The sequence below is a fragment of the Trichechus manatus genome, unplaced genomic scaffold (genome assembly GCF_000243295.1).
Source record: "Trichechus manatus latirostris isolate Lorelei unplaced genomic scaffold, TriManLat1.0 scaffold00065, whole genome shotgun sequence".
In the NCBI taxonomy this organism is placed as follows: Eukaryota; Metazoa; Chordata; class Mammalia; order Sirenia; family Trichechidae; genus Trichechus; species Trichechus manatus.
Genome location: NW_004444001.1, coordinates 6,790,577 through 6,806,912, shown reverse-complemented (window position 1 = coordinate 6,806,912; position 16,336 = coordinate 6,790,577). Strand labels below are relative to the sequence as shown.

Below are 16,336 nucleotides of genomic sequence, written 5' to 3'. Positions count from 1 at the left end.
GGCACTGAAACTATCTGAAAGGGAATTCAAAACTCTAATATTCAAGGTTCTCCAACAGAAGAAGGAAAATGCAGACAAAAATAAAGAAAAAATAGACAAAATAATGGAAGAATTCAGGAAAATGATACAGGAACAAAATGTCAAAATAAATAAATCATACAAAATAGCAATTAGAAACCCAAAAGATAAACAACGAGACTTCATAAATGGACAGTGCAATAGAGGTTTTAGGGGCTAAGTTGAAACAGTGGAGGACAGGATCAGTAAAATTGAAGAAAAATCCTAGGATACTACTTTATTTGAGGAAAAATCAGAGACAAGAATGCAGAAAAATGAAGAAACCCTGAGAATGATGTGGGATACACTGATAAGCAAAAATTTGCTTGGGATCAGAGTTCCAGAACAGGGGTGGAAAATGGAAAACACAGAGAGGATCATTGAAGATTTTCTGACAGAAAACTTCCCCAATATCATGAAAGATGAAAAGCTGACCATCCAAGAAGCTCAATGAACCCTGTAGGGTAGACCCCAAAAGAAAAACACCAAGACATATCATAATCACACTTGCTAAAACCAAAGACCAAGAAAGAATCTGCGAGCAGCTCGAGAAAAATGAAAAGTCACATACAAAGGGGAAACAATTAGACTAAGAACTGAGTACTCAGCAGAAACCATGCATGCAAGAAGGCAATGAGATGACATATATAAAATCTTGATAGAAAACAAAAACACCAACCAAGAATAATATTTCCTGCAAAACTCTCACTCAAATATGATGGTGAAATTAGGATATTTCCAGATAAACAGAAATTAGGGGAATATGTAAAAACCAAACCAAACTTACAAGAATTATTAAAGGTAGGCCTTCTGTTAGAGAACCAACAACATCAACAACAACCTGAATCTGGTACATAAGACAGCATCGGCCAGATACCAACCTAGATAATGAATTCTCAAGGATAAAACAAAACTAAAAAATGTACAACAGGGAACCAGAGAGGTCAATCTGTAAATGACAACAATGCCAGAACAATAACAGAGGGAATAAATAGTGTAGGTATAGAACTTTCAAAGGGAGAGGACGTCAAGCTGTTATCAAGTAATAAAAGGCTGGTTTAAACCTAGGAAAATAGGGGTAAATTTCAAGGTAACCACAAAGAAAGTTAACAAACCTACTCATCAAAATAAATAAGAAAAACATAAAATCTCAGTAAACACAAAATCTACAAAAACGAAAGAAATAAAAAAAAAATCCACAAACAAAAGGAACTAAGCACAGGAGAGTAAGAGGAACAAAGAAAACATCAGCACCACAAAAAACAGCACTGTAAAATGACAGCAGTAAACTCATACCTATCAATAATCATACCGAACATAAATGCCTTAAACACACCCATAAAGAGACAGACAGTGACAGAATGAATTAAAAAAAGGACTCATCAATATGTTTTCTGCCAAAAAATGCACCTTAAAACAAAGACATAAATATATTAAAAATCAAAGGATGGAAAAAAAATATATCAAGCCAACAGCAACCAAAAAAGAACAGGAGTGGCAATACTAATCTCAGACAAAATAGACTTTAAAACAAAATTCATCATAAAAGACAAGGAAGGACATTATATAATGATTAAAGGGACAACCCACCATGAGGACATAACCATAATAAAAATCTATGCACCCAATGACAGGGCTCTAAAATACATAAAAGAAACTCTAACAGCACTGAAAAGAGAAACAGGCAGTTCCACAATAATAGTAGGAGACTTCAACACACCACCCTCAGTAAAGGACAGAACATTTAGAAAGAAACTCAACAAAGAAGAAGATCTAAAAGCCATAATCAACCAATTTGACTTCATAGACATATATGGAACACTCCATCCAACAGCAGCAAAGTACACATTCTTTTCCAACACACATGGAACATTCTCCAGAATAGACCACATCTTAGACCATAAAACAACCCTCAACAAAATCCGAAACATTGAGGTAGTACAAAGCATCTTCTCTGATCACAACTCCATAAAAGTAGAAATTAATAACAGGAAAAACAAGGGAAAAAAAAATCACATACACGGAAACTGAATAACACCTTGCTTAAAAACCACTAGGTAATAGAAGAAATCAAAGATGAAATAAAAAATTTCCTAGAATCAAATGAGAATGAAAACACATCATACCAAAACCTCTGGGGCACAGCAAAGGCAGTACTCAGAGGTCAATTTATAGCAATAGATGTACATATCAAAAAAGAAGAAAGGGATAAAATCAAAACATTAGCTATACAACTGGAAAAAATAGAAAGAGAACAGCAAAAGATGCCCACAGCCACCAGAAACAAGGTAATAATAAAGATCAGAGTAGAAATAAATGAAATAGAGAAGAGAAAAACAATAGAAAGAATCAACAAAACCAAAAGTTGGTTCTTTGAAAGGATGAACAAAATCAACAAACCACTAGCCAAATTGACAAAAGAAAAACAGAAGAGGACAAAAATAACCCAAATAAAAAATGAAAGGGGGACATTACAACAGACCCAACTGAAGTAAAAAGGTTCATAACAGAGTACTATGAAAAACTATGCTCTGAAAAATTTGAAAACCTAGAGGAAATGGACAAATTTCTAGAAACACACTACCTACCTAAACTAACACAAACTGAGGTTGAAAATCTGAACAGGCCCATAACAAGAGAAGAGATTGAAAAGGTAATAAAAACAACTCCCCCCCCCCCCAAAAAAAAATCACTGGTGCAGATGGCTTCACTGGAGAATTCTACCAAACATTCAGAGAAGAGCTTGCCCTAGTACTACTCAAACTATTTCAGAACACAGAAAAGGAATGATTACTTCTGAATTCATTCTATGAAGCCAGCATAACCTTGATACCAAAACCAGGCAAAAACACCACCCAAAAGACAATTACAGACCAATATCTCTCTTGAATACAGATGAAAAATTCTCAACAAAATTCTAGGTAAGAGAATCCAGCATCATATCAAAAAAAATAATACACCATGACCGAGTAGAATTCATATGAGGTATGCAAGGATGGTTCAACATTAGAAAATCAATCATTGTAATCCACTGCATAAATAAAACAAAAGAAAAGAATCTCATGATCATCTCATAGATGCAGAAAAGGCATTTGAAAAAGTCCAACACCCATTCTTGATAAAAGTGCTCAATAAAATAGGTATAGAAAGGAAATTCCTCAACATAACAAAGGACATCTATACAAAACCAACAGCCAATATCAGTCTTAATGGAGAGAGGCTGAAAACATTCCCCCTAAGAACAGGAACAAGACAAGGATGCCCTTTACCACCACTCCTATTTAACATTGTGCTGGAAATCCTAGCTAGAGCAATGAGGCAAGGGAAAGAAATAAAGGGCATCCAAATTGGTAAGGAAGACATAAAACCATCCCTATTTGCAAATCATATGACACTATACATACAGAACCAAAAGGACTCAACAAGAAAACTACTAGAACTAATAGAAAGATTCAGCAGAGTAGCAGGATACAAGCTAAACATACAAAAATCAGTTGAATTCTCATACACCAATAAAGAGAACTTCAAAAAGGAAATCAGGAAAGCAACACTATAATAGCCCCTAAAAAAATAAAATAAAATACTTAGGAATAAATCTAACCAGGGACCTAAAAGACCTATACAAAGAAAACTACAAAACACTACTGCAAGAAACCAAATGAGACCTACATAAATGGAAAAACATACCATGCTCATGAATAGGTAGACTCAACATTGTGAAAATGTCAATTCTACTCACAGCAATCTACAGATACAATGCAATCCTGATCCAATTCCCACGGGCTTTTTTTATTGGGTTGGAAAACTTATTTTTTACTTTTTTTTGGAAGGGAAGGGGGTCCTGGTTAGGTAAGGCCTTTTTGAGGAAGAGGATTATATTGGGGGGCTTCGCGTTCTGTGCCTTCGGACTTTCTTTTCGGGTTTGGTTGTTCAAACTGGCTTGTTCTTGTTCCACCGACAGATTGATCAATGGATGGGACTTGAGAACCCAGATGTAAATCCATTCACCTACAGTCACCTGATCTTCGACAAAGGCCCAAAGTCCATTAAATGGGGAAAAGACAGTCTTTTTAATAAACGGTGCCAACAAAACTGGATGTCCTTATGTAAAAAAATGAAAGAGAACCCATACCTCACACCATACACAAGAACTGATTTGAAATGGGTCAAAGACCTAAAAATAAACCCAAAAAACTATAAAGATCATAGAAGAAAAAATAGGGTCAACACTAGAAGCCCTAATACATGGCATAAATAGCATACAAACCATAACTAACAATACACAAACACCAGAAGGTAAGCTAGATAATTGGGATCTTCTAAAACTTAAACATTTATTCTCATCAAAAGATTAACCAAAAGAGTAGAAAGAGAACCTACAGACTGGAAAAAATTTTTTGGCTATGACAAATCCAACAAAGGTCTAATCTCTAAAATCTGTAAGAAAATCCAACCTCTCTACAACAAAAACAATCCAATTAAAAAATGGGCAAAGGATATGAACAGACACTTCACCAAAGAAGACATTCAGGCAGCTAACAGACACATGAGGAAATGCTCAAGATCACTAGCCATTAGAGAAATGCAAATCAAAACCACAATGAGATACCAACTCACCCCAACATTACTGGCACGAATCAAAAAAACAGAAAATAACAAATGTTGGAGAGGCTGCGGGGAGCTTGGAACTCTTATGCACTGCTGGTGGGAATGTAAAATGGTGCAGCCATTTTGGAAAACTATATGGTGCTTCCTTAAAAAGCTAGAAATAGACATACCACGTGATCCAGCAATCCCACTCCTGGAAGTATATCCTAGAGAAATAAGAGCCATCACACGAATAGACATATGCACACCCATGTTCATTGCAGCATTGTTCACAATAGCAAAAAGATGGAAACAACCTAAATGCCCCTCAACAGATGAATGGATAAACAAACTATGGTGTATACACACAATGGAATACTAAGCAACAATAAAGAACAATGATGAATCTTTGAAACATCTCAAGACATAGATGAATCTGGAGGGCATTAGGCTGAGTGTAATAAGTCACTCACAAAAGGACAAATACTGTATGAGACTACTGTTATAAAAACTCATGAAAAGGTTTACATACAGAAAGAAACAATCTTTAATGTTTACTAGGGAGGGGAGAGGTGGAGAGGGAAAAATACTAACTAGACAATAGATAAGTGATAACTTTGGTGAAGGGCAAGACAGTACACAGTTCTGCAGAAATCACCACAGCTTGACCAAGGCAAGGTCATGGAAGTTTCATAGACACATCCAGACTCCCTGAGGGACAGAATTACTGGGCTGAGGGCTGGGGACCAGGGTCTTGGGGGACATCTACCTCAATTGGCATAACATAGTTTATAAAGAAAATGTTCTACATCCTACTTTGGTGAGTAGCATTTGGAGTTTCAAAAGCTTGTGAGTGGCCATCTAAGATACTCCACTGTTCCCACCCCATCTGGAGCAAGAAAGAATGAAGAAAACCAAAGACTCAAGGGAAAGATTAGTCCAAAGGACTAATGGACCACAACTACCACAGCCTCCACCAGACTGAGTCCAGCACAACTAGATGGTGCCTGGCTACCACCACTGACTGCTCTGACAGGGATCACAATAGAGTGTCCTGGACAGAGCTGGAGAAAAATGTAGAACAAAATTTTATCTACAAAAAAAGACCAGACTTACTGGTCTGACAGAGACTGGAGAAACCCCGAGAGTATGACCCCCAGACACCCTTTTAACTCAGTACTGAAGTCACTCCTGAGGTTCACCCTTCAGCTAAACATTAGACAGGCCCATAAAACAAAACAGGACTAAGTACACCAGCTCAGGGGCAGGGATGAGAAGGCGGGAGGGGAAAGGAAAGCCGGTAACGGGGAATCCAAGGTCAAGAGAGGGAGAATGTTGACATGTGGTGGGGTTGGCAACCAACCTCACAAAAAAACACTATGTGTATTAATAGTTTAATGAGAAACTAATTTACTCTGTAAACCTTCATCTAAAGTACAATAAAAAGGATTGCAACTAACGTCACAAAACAATATGTGTATAAATTTTTGTATGAGAAATTAACTTGAGCTGTAACCTTTCACCTAAAGCACAATAAAAAAATGAATAAAGTACCATAAAAAAAGAAAAAAGAAAGAAATTGTGATAGTCTTTTTTTCATGTGCTTTTCTCACTCCTTTCTGCTTCTCAGTGCTCCAGGGTATTCTATTGTGTGTGGCCCCCACAGTGCATCATTCAGAACCCAAGGTGGATAGATCGTTGCCTTGCCTTCACTTCTGCACATGACAAACAATGCTGTAATGAATACCCTTGTTTTTCTTATGGGATCGTGTGAGACTTCCTTTGGGACGTATAGCCAGATGGGATAGCTGGGTTGTAGCATCTGACAATCTAATTAGACTAAGTGCTGCCACCCTGTGCCATCTGAACCTCTGATTAATCTTAGATCATTAAAAGTGTCCATCTAGAGATTATGTGCTTCTTGTTGTGAATCTGTGTGAAGTATACAACACCACCTTTGGAATGTTTTGCCAAAAAAAAGGGAGGGGGGAGAGTGTGGTGATAGCAAAATGTTGATAGTATTGAAACTGAGTGATGGGACATGTGGGTTAAATGTATAATTATCTTTACTTTGGCGCATGCTTGGAAATTGTCATAATAAAATAATAAATAAATAAAAACACTCATGTGTTTAAGCAACAGCTATTTGGCTTTCAGTTGTTAAGAGCTGAACCTGTGTATGAGAATTTTAGAATCTGAGGTGCTGGCATATCTAATTTTGGTGACTTCAGACCTAAATTTAAAAAGCTCCATTCTGAATTAAACTAAAATTTTCATTTCTAAAGAAGCCATTCAGCCTTTTGTCAAAGTTTTACTGCTTGAGAAAAAAAAGCCCAGTGCCTGCTGAGAATGTTTACACAGCTAGCCCCAGAGAAGGAGCCTTACTGATAATGTTAAATGAAGTTAAACCAAAACCCGTTGCTGTCAAGTTGATTCCAACTCATAGTGGCCTTATAGGACAGAGTAGAACTGCCCCATAGGGTTTCCAAGGAGCAGCTGGTGAATTCGAACTATCGACCTTTTGGTTAGCAGCTGTAGCTCTTAACCACGGCTCACCAAGTCGCCAATTAGAATCTGTAAATAACTTCATAGCCAAGATAAGTATATAGCAAGCCTTATCCCTGTACTGACCCCCCAAATTAATTTTCACTCATTGGAATTTTCCACTGTATTTCTGCTAACTCTTTGTAAATTTGAAACTAGATAGAGACTGAGTTTGTTAAAATAAGGAGGCAGACACAGCTGTAAAAGTCTCGACTACTTGTAACACAAAGAGTGCAAATATTCAAGCTTTAACTTGTGTAAATAAACTTGCTATCCTAACTGCTTTCAGGGAATTTCTGCAGTGAATGCCTGGGCCCTATCTCCCTTCTCCTTTGCTGGATGGGTGATGTTTACATTTCAAAATACTTCAAATTTAGAGCAGATTTCATCTTTACTCTTTCCTAACTAATGGTCGATTTTATATTCAAGGACTCCAATTAAGTTGACTTAGCCTGTAATCAATCACTAAACCTCCACATCAAGAATGTTTATATATTTCATTTTAGAAATATTGCCTTTGTCACATTGTATCAGGTATAAGAGGTTTGTGTTAGGATAGAAATTGATGTTAAGAAAGTTTGTAGTTTAACCACCCCTTGTAAATTTCTCTTCCTCCCCCTGCATTTGCTTTGATGTGAAACCTTTGCCTGTGTTTACTCTGCCTGTTAAATACCCTGCTGTTTTCCCTGCATAGCAGAACATGCTTTGCATTCTGTTGAATACCATGTGTCTCTCTGTTTCGAGAAATGAAATTATTCCTTCAATAATATTTTTGTATTAATCAGAGCATTGGTCTGGTGTTTATGCTAAGACAAACCCAGTCCTTTCTTGATTTATTGGACTTATGCTACTGCAATGGATTTGGACAAGTTCACATGTACTCTATGGAAATATTTAGATTCATTTAAAGAACGTTTAACAGTGAGCTACAAGTGGAATGAATGAAAAAAAACCTATATAACCTATAACATTTCCTTGCCTTTTCCAGCTTCTAGAGTTGCATCCCTTGCTCATGGCTCCTCCCTCTCATATTTAAGACCTGCAGGGTAGCATCTTCAAATCTCTTGGCTCTATCTTCACATTTCCTTCTCCTCTGCAATCAAACATCCCTCTACTTCCTTCTTTTAAGGGTAATTGTGATTACATTTGGGGTTAAACCAAAGAATCCAGGGTAATCTCCCCATCTCAAGATCCTTAACTTAATCACATCTGCAAAGACCTATTTTTTATATATGTATAAGGTAATATTAACAGGTTCCAGGAATTAGGTCCTGGATATTTTTTTTTGGGGGGGGGGGTTGGGGAGGGAGATTGTTCACTCACCAACACATCTAAAGAATTAATAAAAACATGACAGCCAATCTAAATGTCCCTCAACTAGCATATGGATAAATAAATTTTGGTACATCCATACAATGAAATCCTACTTAGCCTTAAAAAGGAACGAAGTACTAATACACCCAAACACAAAACATCTCAAATGCATTATACTAAGTGAAAGACGTCAACTCAAAATACCCCATACTATATAATTTAATATATTTTTTAATATTTTTATAACATTCTGGAAAGGGCAAATAAAACAAATTTAAGCAAACTGAAAATTGACCTTGGACACAAGATAAATATTTTAGAAAACACCCATAAAGAAGAGGCTATCACACCCATGAAACAAAAGGGAACTGAGGGTAGGACAAGAGGATGACTACAAAGGAGAACGGGGAAACTTTTCAGAGGGAGATGGAGCTGTTCTATGTCTTTACTGAGGTGCTGGTTACAGGTCTCTATGGGTTTGTCAATCTTCCAGAACTGTCCCTTGAAAAGGGTGCACTTTACTCTCTGTAAATTAGAACTTAATTTTTTAAATTAATTTATTTTTTAGAGCAGTTCTAGGTTTACAGAAAAATTGCGCAGAAAGTACAAAGAGTTTTGTACTAAAATACTACCCCCCATAGTTTACCCTGTTATTAGCATTTTGCATAGGTGTGGTACGTTTGTTAAGATTGATGAACCAATATTGATACATTAGGGTTCACTCCTTGTGCTGTACAGTTCTATGGGTTTCGACAGATGCATGTCGTATAGCCATCATTTCAGTCCCATACAGAATAGTTTCACTGCCCTAAAATCCCCTGTCCTCCACCTATTCATCCTTCCCTCCTGTCTTTGTCATCTAGTGCTGCTATAACAGAAGTACCACAAGTGGATGGCTTTAACAAAGAGAAATTTCTTTTCTCATTTGTCTAGTAGGCTACAAGTCCAAATTCAGGGCGACAGCTCCAGGGAGAGACTTTCTCTCTCTGTTGGCTCTGGAGGAAGGTCCTCCTCCTCATCAATCTTCCCCCGGACTACGAGCTTCTCTGCGCAAGAACCTCGGGTCCGAAGGACATGCTCTGCTCCCGGCACTGCTTTTTTGGTCCTATGAGGTCACCCGTTTCTCTGCTTACTTCTGTCTTTTATATCTCGAGAGATTGCCTCAAGACACAATCCAATCTTGTAGACTGAGTCCTGCCTCACTAACACAACTGCTGCCCATCCTCCCTTATTAACATCAGAGAGGCAGGATTTACAACATATAGGAAAATCACCCAATATCGGGAATCATGGCGCAGCCAAACTGATACACACATTTTTGGGGGGACATAATTCAATCCATGACACCTCTTTCCATCTCCCACCCCCCACTCCAACCCTTGGCAACCGCTGATCTTCCTACTGTCTCTTTAGCTTTGTCTGGAATCCCTGGGTGGCACAAACAGTTAAGCCCTTGACTAACCAGAAGCTTGTCAGTTTAAACCTACCCAGGGGCACCTTGGAAGATAGGCCTGGTGGTCTATTTCCAAAAGATCACGCAGCCTTGAAAACCTTATAGAGCAGTTCTACTCTGCACACATGAGGTCGCTATGAGTTGGAATCGACTCAACAACAACAAAGTTTTGTCTATAGATCTTAATTCTTTAGTGAGGAAAAATAAATATAAAGAAACAGCATAAAGCGGTACATAAAAGTAGAATGTGTACACATTTTTGGAGATCTTGATAAATACTTACAAATTGTGCTCAAGGGAGACTGAATCCAGTTTACACTTCCTTTATCAGGGAATGAGAATATTTAGATCTTTACACTCTTGTCAACATAGCTATTACAATGATCACACCCTTCACAATGCCCCCACTTAGTGCTGGGCATACAGTAGGGTCTTAACAGAAGCTTTGATCCCAGGCACATGAAGTTCCCACAAGACAGAAATGAGATCCACCACTCTTGAAGCCACTCACTGTTTTGATGGAGGGAAGGGGTGAAGGAAGATACCATGGGACGTTGGAGAGAGAAGACAGCTTCTCAACAAAGGAGCCTGAGAACTGAAACACAAGTACTGAAAAAGGAAGTATAAATAAGGAAAGCACGGTATGTCTTCTGTGACTGAGCTGAGAGGTCTGAAGATGACAACTGTGTCTCATTCTTGTACCCCCAGTGCTTAGCACTATGGATAACACATGTAGTCGTAAGCATGAACAACTGTACAAATGAACAAATGAATGAGTTAAGAGACTATAAAAGTTTGGGGTCAACAAAGATAAAATCTCTTTGGTTTAGGATTTAGGGTTTCAAGCTCAGTCTAGGATGGTGGCCATTCATGAGTAAGGACTTTTTACTTTGAGTCTCATCTAAGGAGAAGAGAGGTGGCACAGGTGAGTAGGGAGAGCCCACATAGTTATAAGGGTCCATCTGGGTTCCCATACCCTAAGGGTGCAGTTAACACAGTTACTGATGTTAGAAGTTCATCCTTCTGATCCTTAGCCCCAGGCAGTGAAGGGTGGGGTCTTGGGCCAAATGCTGGGTCATTTCAACTGGAGCCGGGTGGCTGTAGAGGCGAGATAGTGTTAAGCAGGAGGAAGTTGAGTGGGCATGCCTGTGTACTGGCTGGGGCCAAAGCAAGGGGAAGAAGGGGCTCTGGGGGGTGTGGTTTCTTGAGAAGAGGTGGGTGAGGGGAAGCATTGGTGTGGCTTTAGGAAGCCTGCAAGAGGGAGTAGGAGTCTAGAGAGCTGATGGGTGAGTAGAGACAACAGAAGGAGAGACAGAGGGATAAAGATATGGAAATATGCTAATAGGGAATAGCTAGAGGCAGCTCGGAGAGTGTGTGTATGTGTTTGTGTGTGTTTGAAACAGAAAGATAGAGACAGTCCACATGTGTTTGCACAGGACCCCCTCCCTGAACCCAAACTTTATGTTTTGAGTCTTACAATTTGCACCTTTTTTCCCCCATCACTGTACTATGACAAAAATAATCCTGCATGTGAACATGTAAGAGGTTATTTGCACAAGTGAGCATGAGCGACTGTTGTGACCAGCCAGGAGTCTGGGAGAGAGAGACAGGGTGCCAGAGTGAGTGAAGGAATGGATGAATGAGTGAGGGTGAGTTTACAAGAACCTCATCGTAAATGTGTATATGTGAAAAATGTATGCTCCGTGATCCCCCTCCCCAGCCCCAGAGCCTCTTACCCTGGATCTCTGAGCCCAGAGGATTCCAAATAACTCTGAACCTGAGGTTCCAGAAACCTCATACCAGCCTTCTAGATGGATCCCCTGCCTCAGACTAGGAGGCACCCCTATTGGACCAGTTTCTGGGAGGGCTGACCCTGTGAGCCCTCCGTGGCTGTGGGGCCCCAGACTGGGTGGAGCAGCCACACCTGCCTAAAGTTCTGAGGAAGAGGGCGGAAACAGCCGTGGGGCCGCCCTTGTGACAGGCTCTGTGGGCCCCTGCGGTCTGCTGGTTGTGGTGGGTCCCACAGTTTCCTCACTTCCTTAAATGGGCAATTTCACTTTCAGAGCCCCAGGGTGTCCCATGCCAGACCCAGGTGGCAAGGTCCTGCGTCAGCCTGGAGCCCTAACCTTGGATTCCTGGGGTGTGCTGGCCCCTGTGACTGTCCCCAACTGGATGGAGCCATGGCCCCTACATTCCTGCTGCTGCTGCTGTGGCTACAGGGTGGCATCTCAGGTGAGAGGAGAAGGGGGACGGTGGGCTGCCTTGTGGGGGAAGGGGATGACTAAGTGAGTGGGGGCTCAGGGCTTCTTCCTATACCCTCTATCCCTGCTTTTCCTTGTCCGTTTATCTTGTTTAATGTTTTGTGGGGTCAGGGGAGGAGGAGGAGATTGGGGCCGATCTAGTAGCTCTTCACCAGAGCCCAGTGAGAAGGGTACATCCTAATATCTGGCTCCCAGCAAAGCTAACCCACACCTCATGAGCTTAGACAACACTCTGGATCCTCTCTGCATTGATCCCTTTATCGGCTAGGTTTCCTCAGGGCCTCAAACCAGGGACACTCAATTTCCTCACGCAAAAAAGGCTTATTCGCTTAGCCTCTGTCAGGAAAGCTCTGTTTGGTTCTGACAACAGTCATTGCATCATCCGGGGGCACTTTAAACTCCCTTTGTCTCGGAATGCTGATGCCATATCCTGTCCCTGCCCCCTGTCCTGAGGGGAACCAGTCGATGAAGGCAGCTCCCACCCCACAGCTACTGATGCTCCTAAAGGGGGCCTCACCCGGTCCTGCCACACTTGCTGCCATGGCAACCAAGTTGCCACTTCCTGTTCAGTTCTGGGCATGGTGGGGGTTGGAAAAACCTACTCCCCATCCTCTATGCAAGGGGTGGAAGGGGTAGGCACTCATGAGCACAGTACCCTGGAGACCCTTTCCAAGGGCACTCTACCCATGCACTTCTCCTAGAGGGACCACAAGGAGCTTTCTCCTTGGGCAGAAGGGTGTCTCCCCTGAGAGGAGAATTCTGACAATAATTGAGTTGGGTCATTCAGTTGAGTTTGCAAGGAGCAAAGTGGTGCTTGGAGAGGATGTCACCTTACTCAAAACTTCCACTGCGGTGGAGGCTGGGTTGGAAACTTGGGCAGATGTCCTGGGTGCCCAGCCCTTGACTGTCACAGCTCTCGGCTCCATTGAGAAGGCTGCAGCAACCTCTATTTGGGAAGAGGAAGCATGCATTGAGCACCTGCTCTGTTCTAGGCACTGTCCTGGTGCTCAGTTCTCACAGCTGAACCTTGAGAGAGGCAATATTATTCCCAACTGACAGATAAAGAAACTGAGGCTCAGAGACGTTAAGGGATATGTTCACGTAGCTAGTAAGTAGTAGAACGACTGTTTTAACCCATATTTATTTTGACTCCAAACTGTATGCTCTTTCCACTCTGCCCGACTGGGGAGAAACTTCTTTTTCTTTGCGGGAGGCTCTGGGGTGGACTGTTAGAGGAGTAAGTGCTGAGCTTGTGGTGGACAGAGGGGTGGAGGGACCCCACCACAGCTTTCCCTCTTTCTCCCTGTCCCCAGATTCACCCTCCCCAGTTCTACTTTTTTTCTCACCAGACTGTGGTTTATGAGGGGCATGGACTACCTCTCACTCACCACTGTAGCATCGAGCGTGGTACCTTGTAGATAAACACTGAATAGTTGCGGAATCCTTTGATTTGTGCCATTGGAAGTTTATATGTACCTTTGGGCATGCTTAATCTTTGGGCATGGTTAATCTATGGATTTTGTGTAAACAGAATATTTCAAATTACACACCACCTAGAATGAACTAAGGGAGGTCTGGTGGTGCAGCGGCTAAACGCTCAGCTGCCAACCAAAAAGGTCAGCAGTTTAAACCCCCCAGCCACTCGGTGTGAGAAAGAAGTGGCAGTTGGCTTCCATAAAAATTTACAGCCTTGGATATCTTATGGGGCAGTTCTACTCTGTCCTACGGGGTTGCAACGGGTTTGGGGTTTTTTGGTTTAGAAGGAACTGAGGCAGCTTACTATTTATTTATTTTTTTATTGTGCTGTAAGTGAAAATTTACAATTCAAGTTAGTTCTCATACAAGAATCTATACACACATTGTTATGTGACCCTAGTTGCTCTCCCTATACTGTGACAGCACACCTCCTTTCCACCCCTGATTTCCTGTGTCCATTCACCAGCTCCTGACCCTCCTCTGCCTTCTCATCTCACCTCCGGCCAGGAGCTGCCCATTTAGTCTCATGTATCCGCTTGAGCTAAAAAGCACACTCCTCAAGAGCATCATTTTATGCCCCATGCTGTTGTTGTTGTTAGGTGCCGTTGAGTCAGTGCCGACTCATAGTGACCCTATGTACAACAGAATGAAACACTGCCCGGTCCTGCGCCATCCTCACAATCGTTGTTATGCTTCAGCCCATTGTTGCAGGCACTGTGTCAATCCATCTCGTTGAGAATTTTCCACTTTTTTGCTGACCCTCTACTTTACCAAGCGTGATGTCCTTCTCCAGGGACTGATCCCTCCTGACTACATGTCAAAAGTATGTAAGCCATAGTCTCATAGTCGGTCTAATCTTTGTCTGAAGAGTTGGCCTTGGGAATGGTTTTAGGTTTGGGCTAACAGAGAGTCCAGGGGCCATGTCTTCCAGGGTCCCTTCAGTCTCAGTCAAACCATTAAGTCTGCTCTTTTTACCAGAATTTGAGTTCTGCATCCCACTTTTCTCCTGCTCCGTCGGGGACTGTCTGTTGTGTTCCCTATCAGGGTGGTCATTGGTGGTAGCCAGGTACCATCTAGTTCTTCTGGTCTCAGGCTGATGAAGTCTCTGGTTTATGCAGCCCTTTCTGTCTCTTGTCCTGATATTTTCCTTGTGTCTTTAATAGTCTTCATTCTCCTTTGCTCCAGGTGGGTTGGGACCAATTGATGCATCTTAGTTGGCTGCTCTCTAGCTTTTAAGATCCCAGACGCCACTCACCAAAGTGGGATGCAGAACACTTTCTTAATAAACATTATTATGCCAATTGACCTAGATATCCTCTGAAACCATGGTTCCCAGACCCCTGCCCCTGCTACTCTGTCCCTTGAAGTGTTTGGTTGTATTCAGGAAAATTCTTAACTTTTAGTTTATTCCAGTTGTGCTGACTTCCCATGTAGTGTGTGTTGTCCTTCCCTTCACCTAAAATAATTCTTGTCTACTATCTGGTTAGTGAATACACTTTCCCTCCCTCCCCACCCTTGTAACCATCAAAGAATGTTTTCTTCTGTGTTTAAACCTTTTCTTGAGTTCTTGTAACTGTGGTCTTATACAATATTTGTCCTTTTGCAACTGACTAAATTCACTCAGCATAATGCCTTCCAGATTCCTCCATGTTACGTTTCACGGATTCATCGTTGTTCTTTATCGTTGCACAGTATTCCATTGTGTGGATATACCATAATTTGTTTACCCATTCGTCCGTTGATGGGCACCTAGGTTGTTTCCATCTTGTTGCTATTGTGAATAGTGCTGTAATGAACATGGGTGTGCATATATCTATTTGTGTGGCAGCTCTTATTTCTCTAGGATATATTGCAAGGAGTGGGATTGCAATTTCTAGCTTTTTAAGGAAGCACCAAATCGATTTCCATAGTGGTTGTACCATTTTACATTCCCACCAGCAGTGTATAAGTGTTCCAGTTTCTCCACAACCTCTCCAACATTTATTGTTTTGTGTGTTTTGGATTAATGCTAGCCTTGTTGGGGTGAGATGGTATACCATTGTAGTTTTAATTTGCATTTCTCTAACGGCTAATGATCGTGAGCAGTTCCTCATGAGTCTGTTAGCTGCCTGGATGTCTTTTTTGGTGAAGTGCCTGTTTACCTCCTTTGCCCATTTTTTAATTGGGTTGTCTTTTTGTTATTGAGGTTTTGCAATATCTTGTAGATTTTAGAGATTAAACACCGAGTGGATTTGTCGTAGCCAAAAGGTTTTTCCTAGTCTGTAGGTTGTCTTTTGACTCTTTTGGTGAAGCCTTCTAACGAGCATAAGTGTTTGATTTTTAGGAGCTCCCAGTTATCTAGTTTCTCCTCTGGTGTTTGTGCATTGTTACTTATGGTTTGTATTCTGTTTATGCCGTGTATTAGGGCTCCTAGCATTGTCCATATTTTTTCTTCCATGATCTTTATTATTTTAGAGTTTATATTTAGGTCTTTGATCCATTTTGAGTTAGTTTTTGTGCATGGTGTGAGGTATGGGTCTTGTTTCAGTTTTTGCAGATGGATATCCACTTATGCCAGCACCATTTGTTAAAGAGACTGTCTTTTCCCCAATTAACGAACTTTGGGCCTTTGTCAAATATCAGCTGCTCGTAAGTGGATGAATTT

The 16,336-nt window shown here is 41.0% G+C and overlaps 1 protein-coding gene across 2 annotated transcripts in view; it reads left to right on the top strand.

Moving 5' to 3' along the window:
• Positions 1-12,044: 12,044 nt before the first annotated feature.
• The window catches only part of TREML2 (triggering receptor expressed on myeloid cells like 2), a 17,671-nt gene continuing 13,379 nt past the window's right edge, over positions 12,045-16,336 (top strand). The window contains exon 1 of one of the 2 annotated variants that reach the window (XM_023734178.1): positions 12,045-12,187. In XM_023734178.1, the coding sequence (XP_023589946.1) occupies positions 12,136-12,187 (52 nt within the window). In that variant the 5' untranslated portion in view covers positions 12,045-12,135. The remainder of the gene's footprint in view (positions 12,188-16,336) is intronic. The other variant, XM_023734179.1, reaches the window with a different exon arrangement.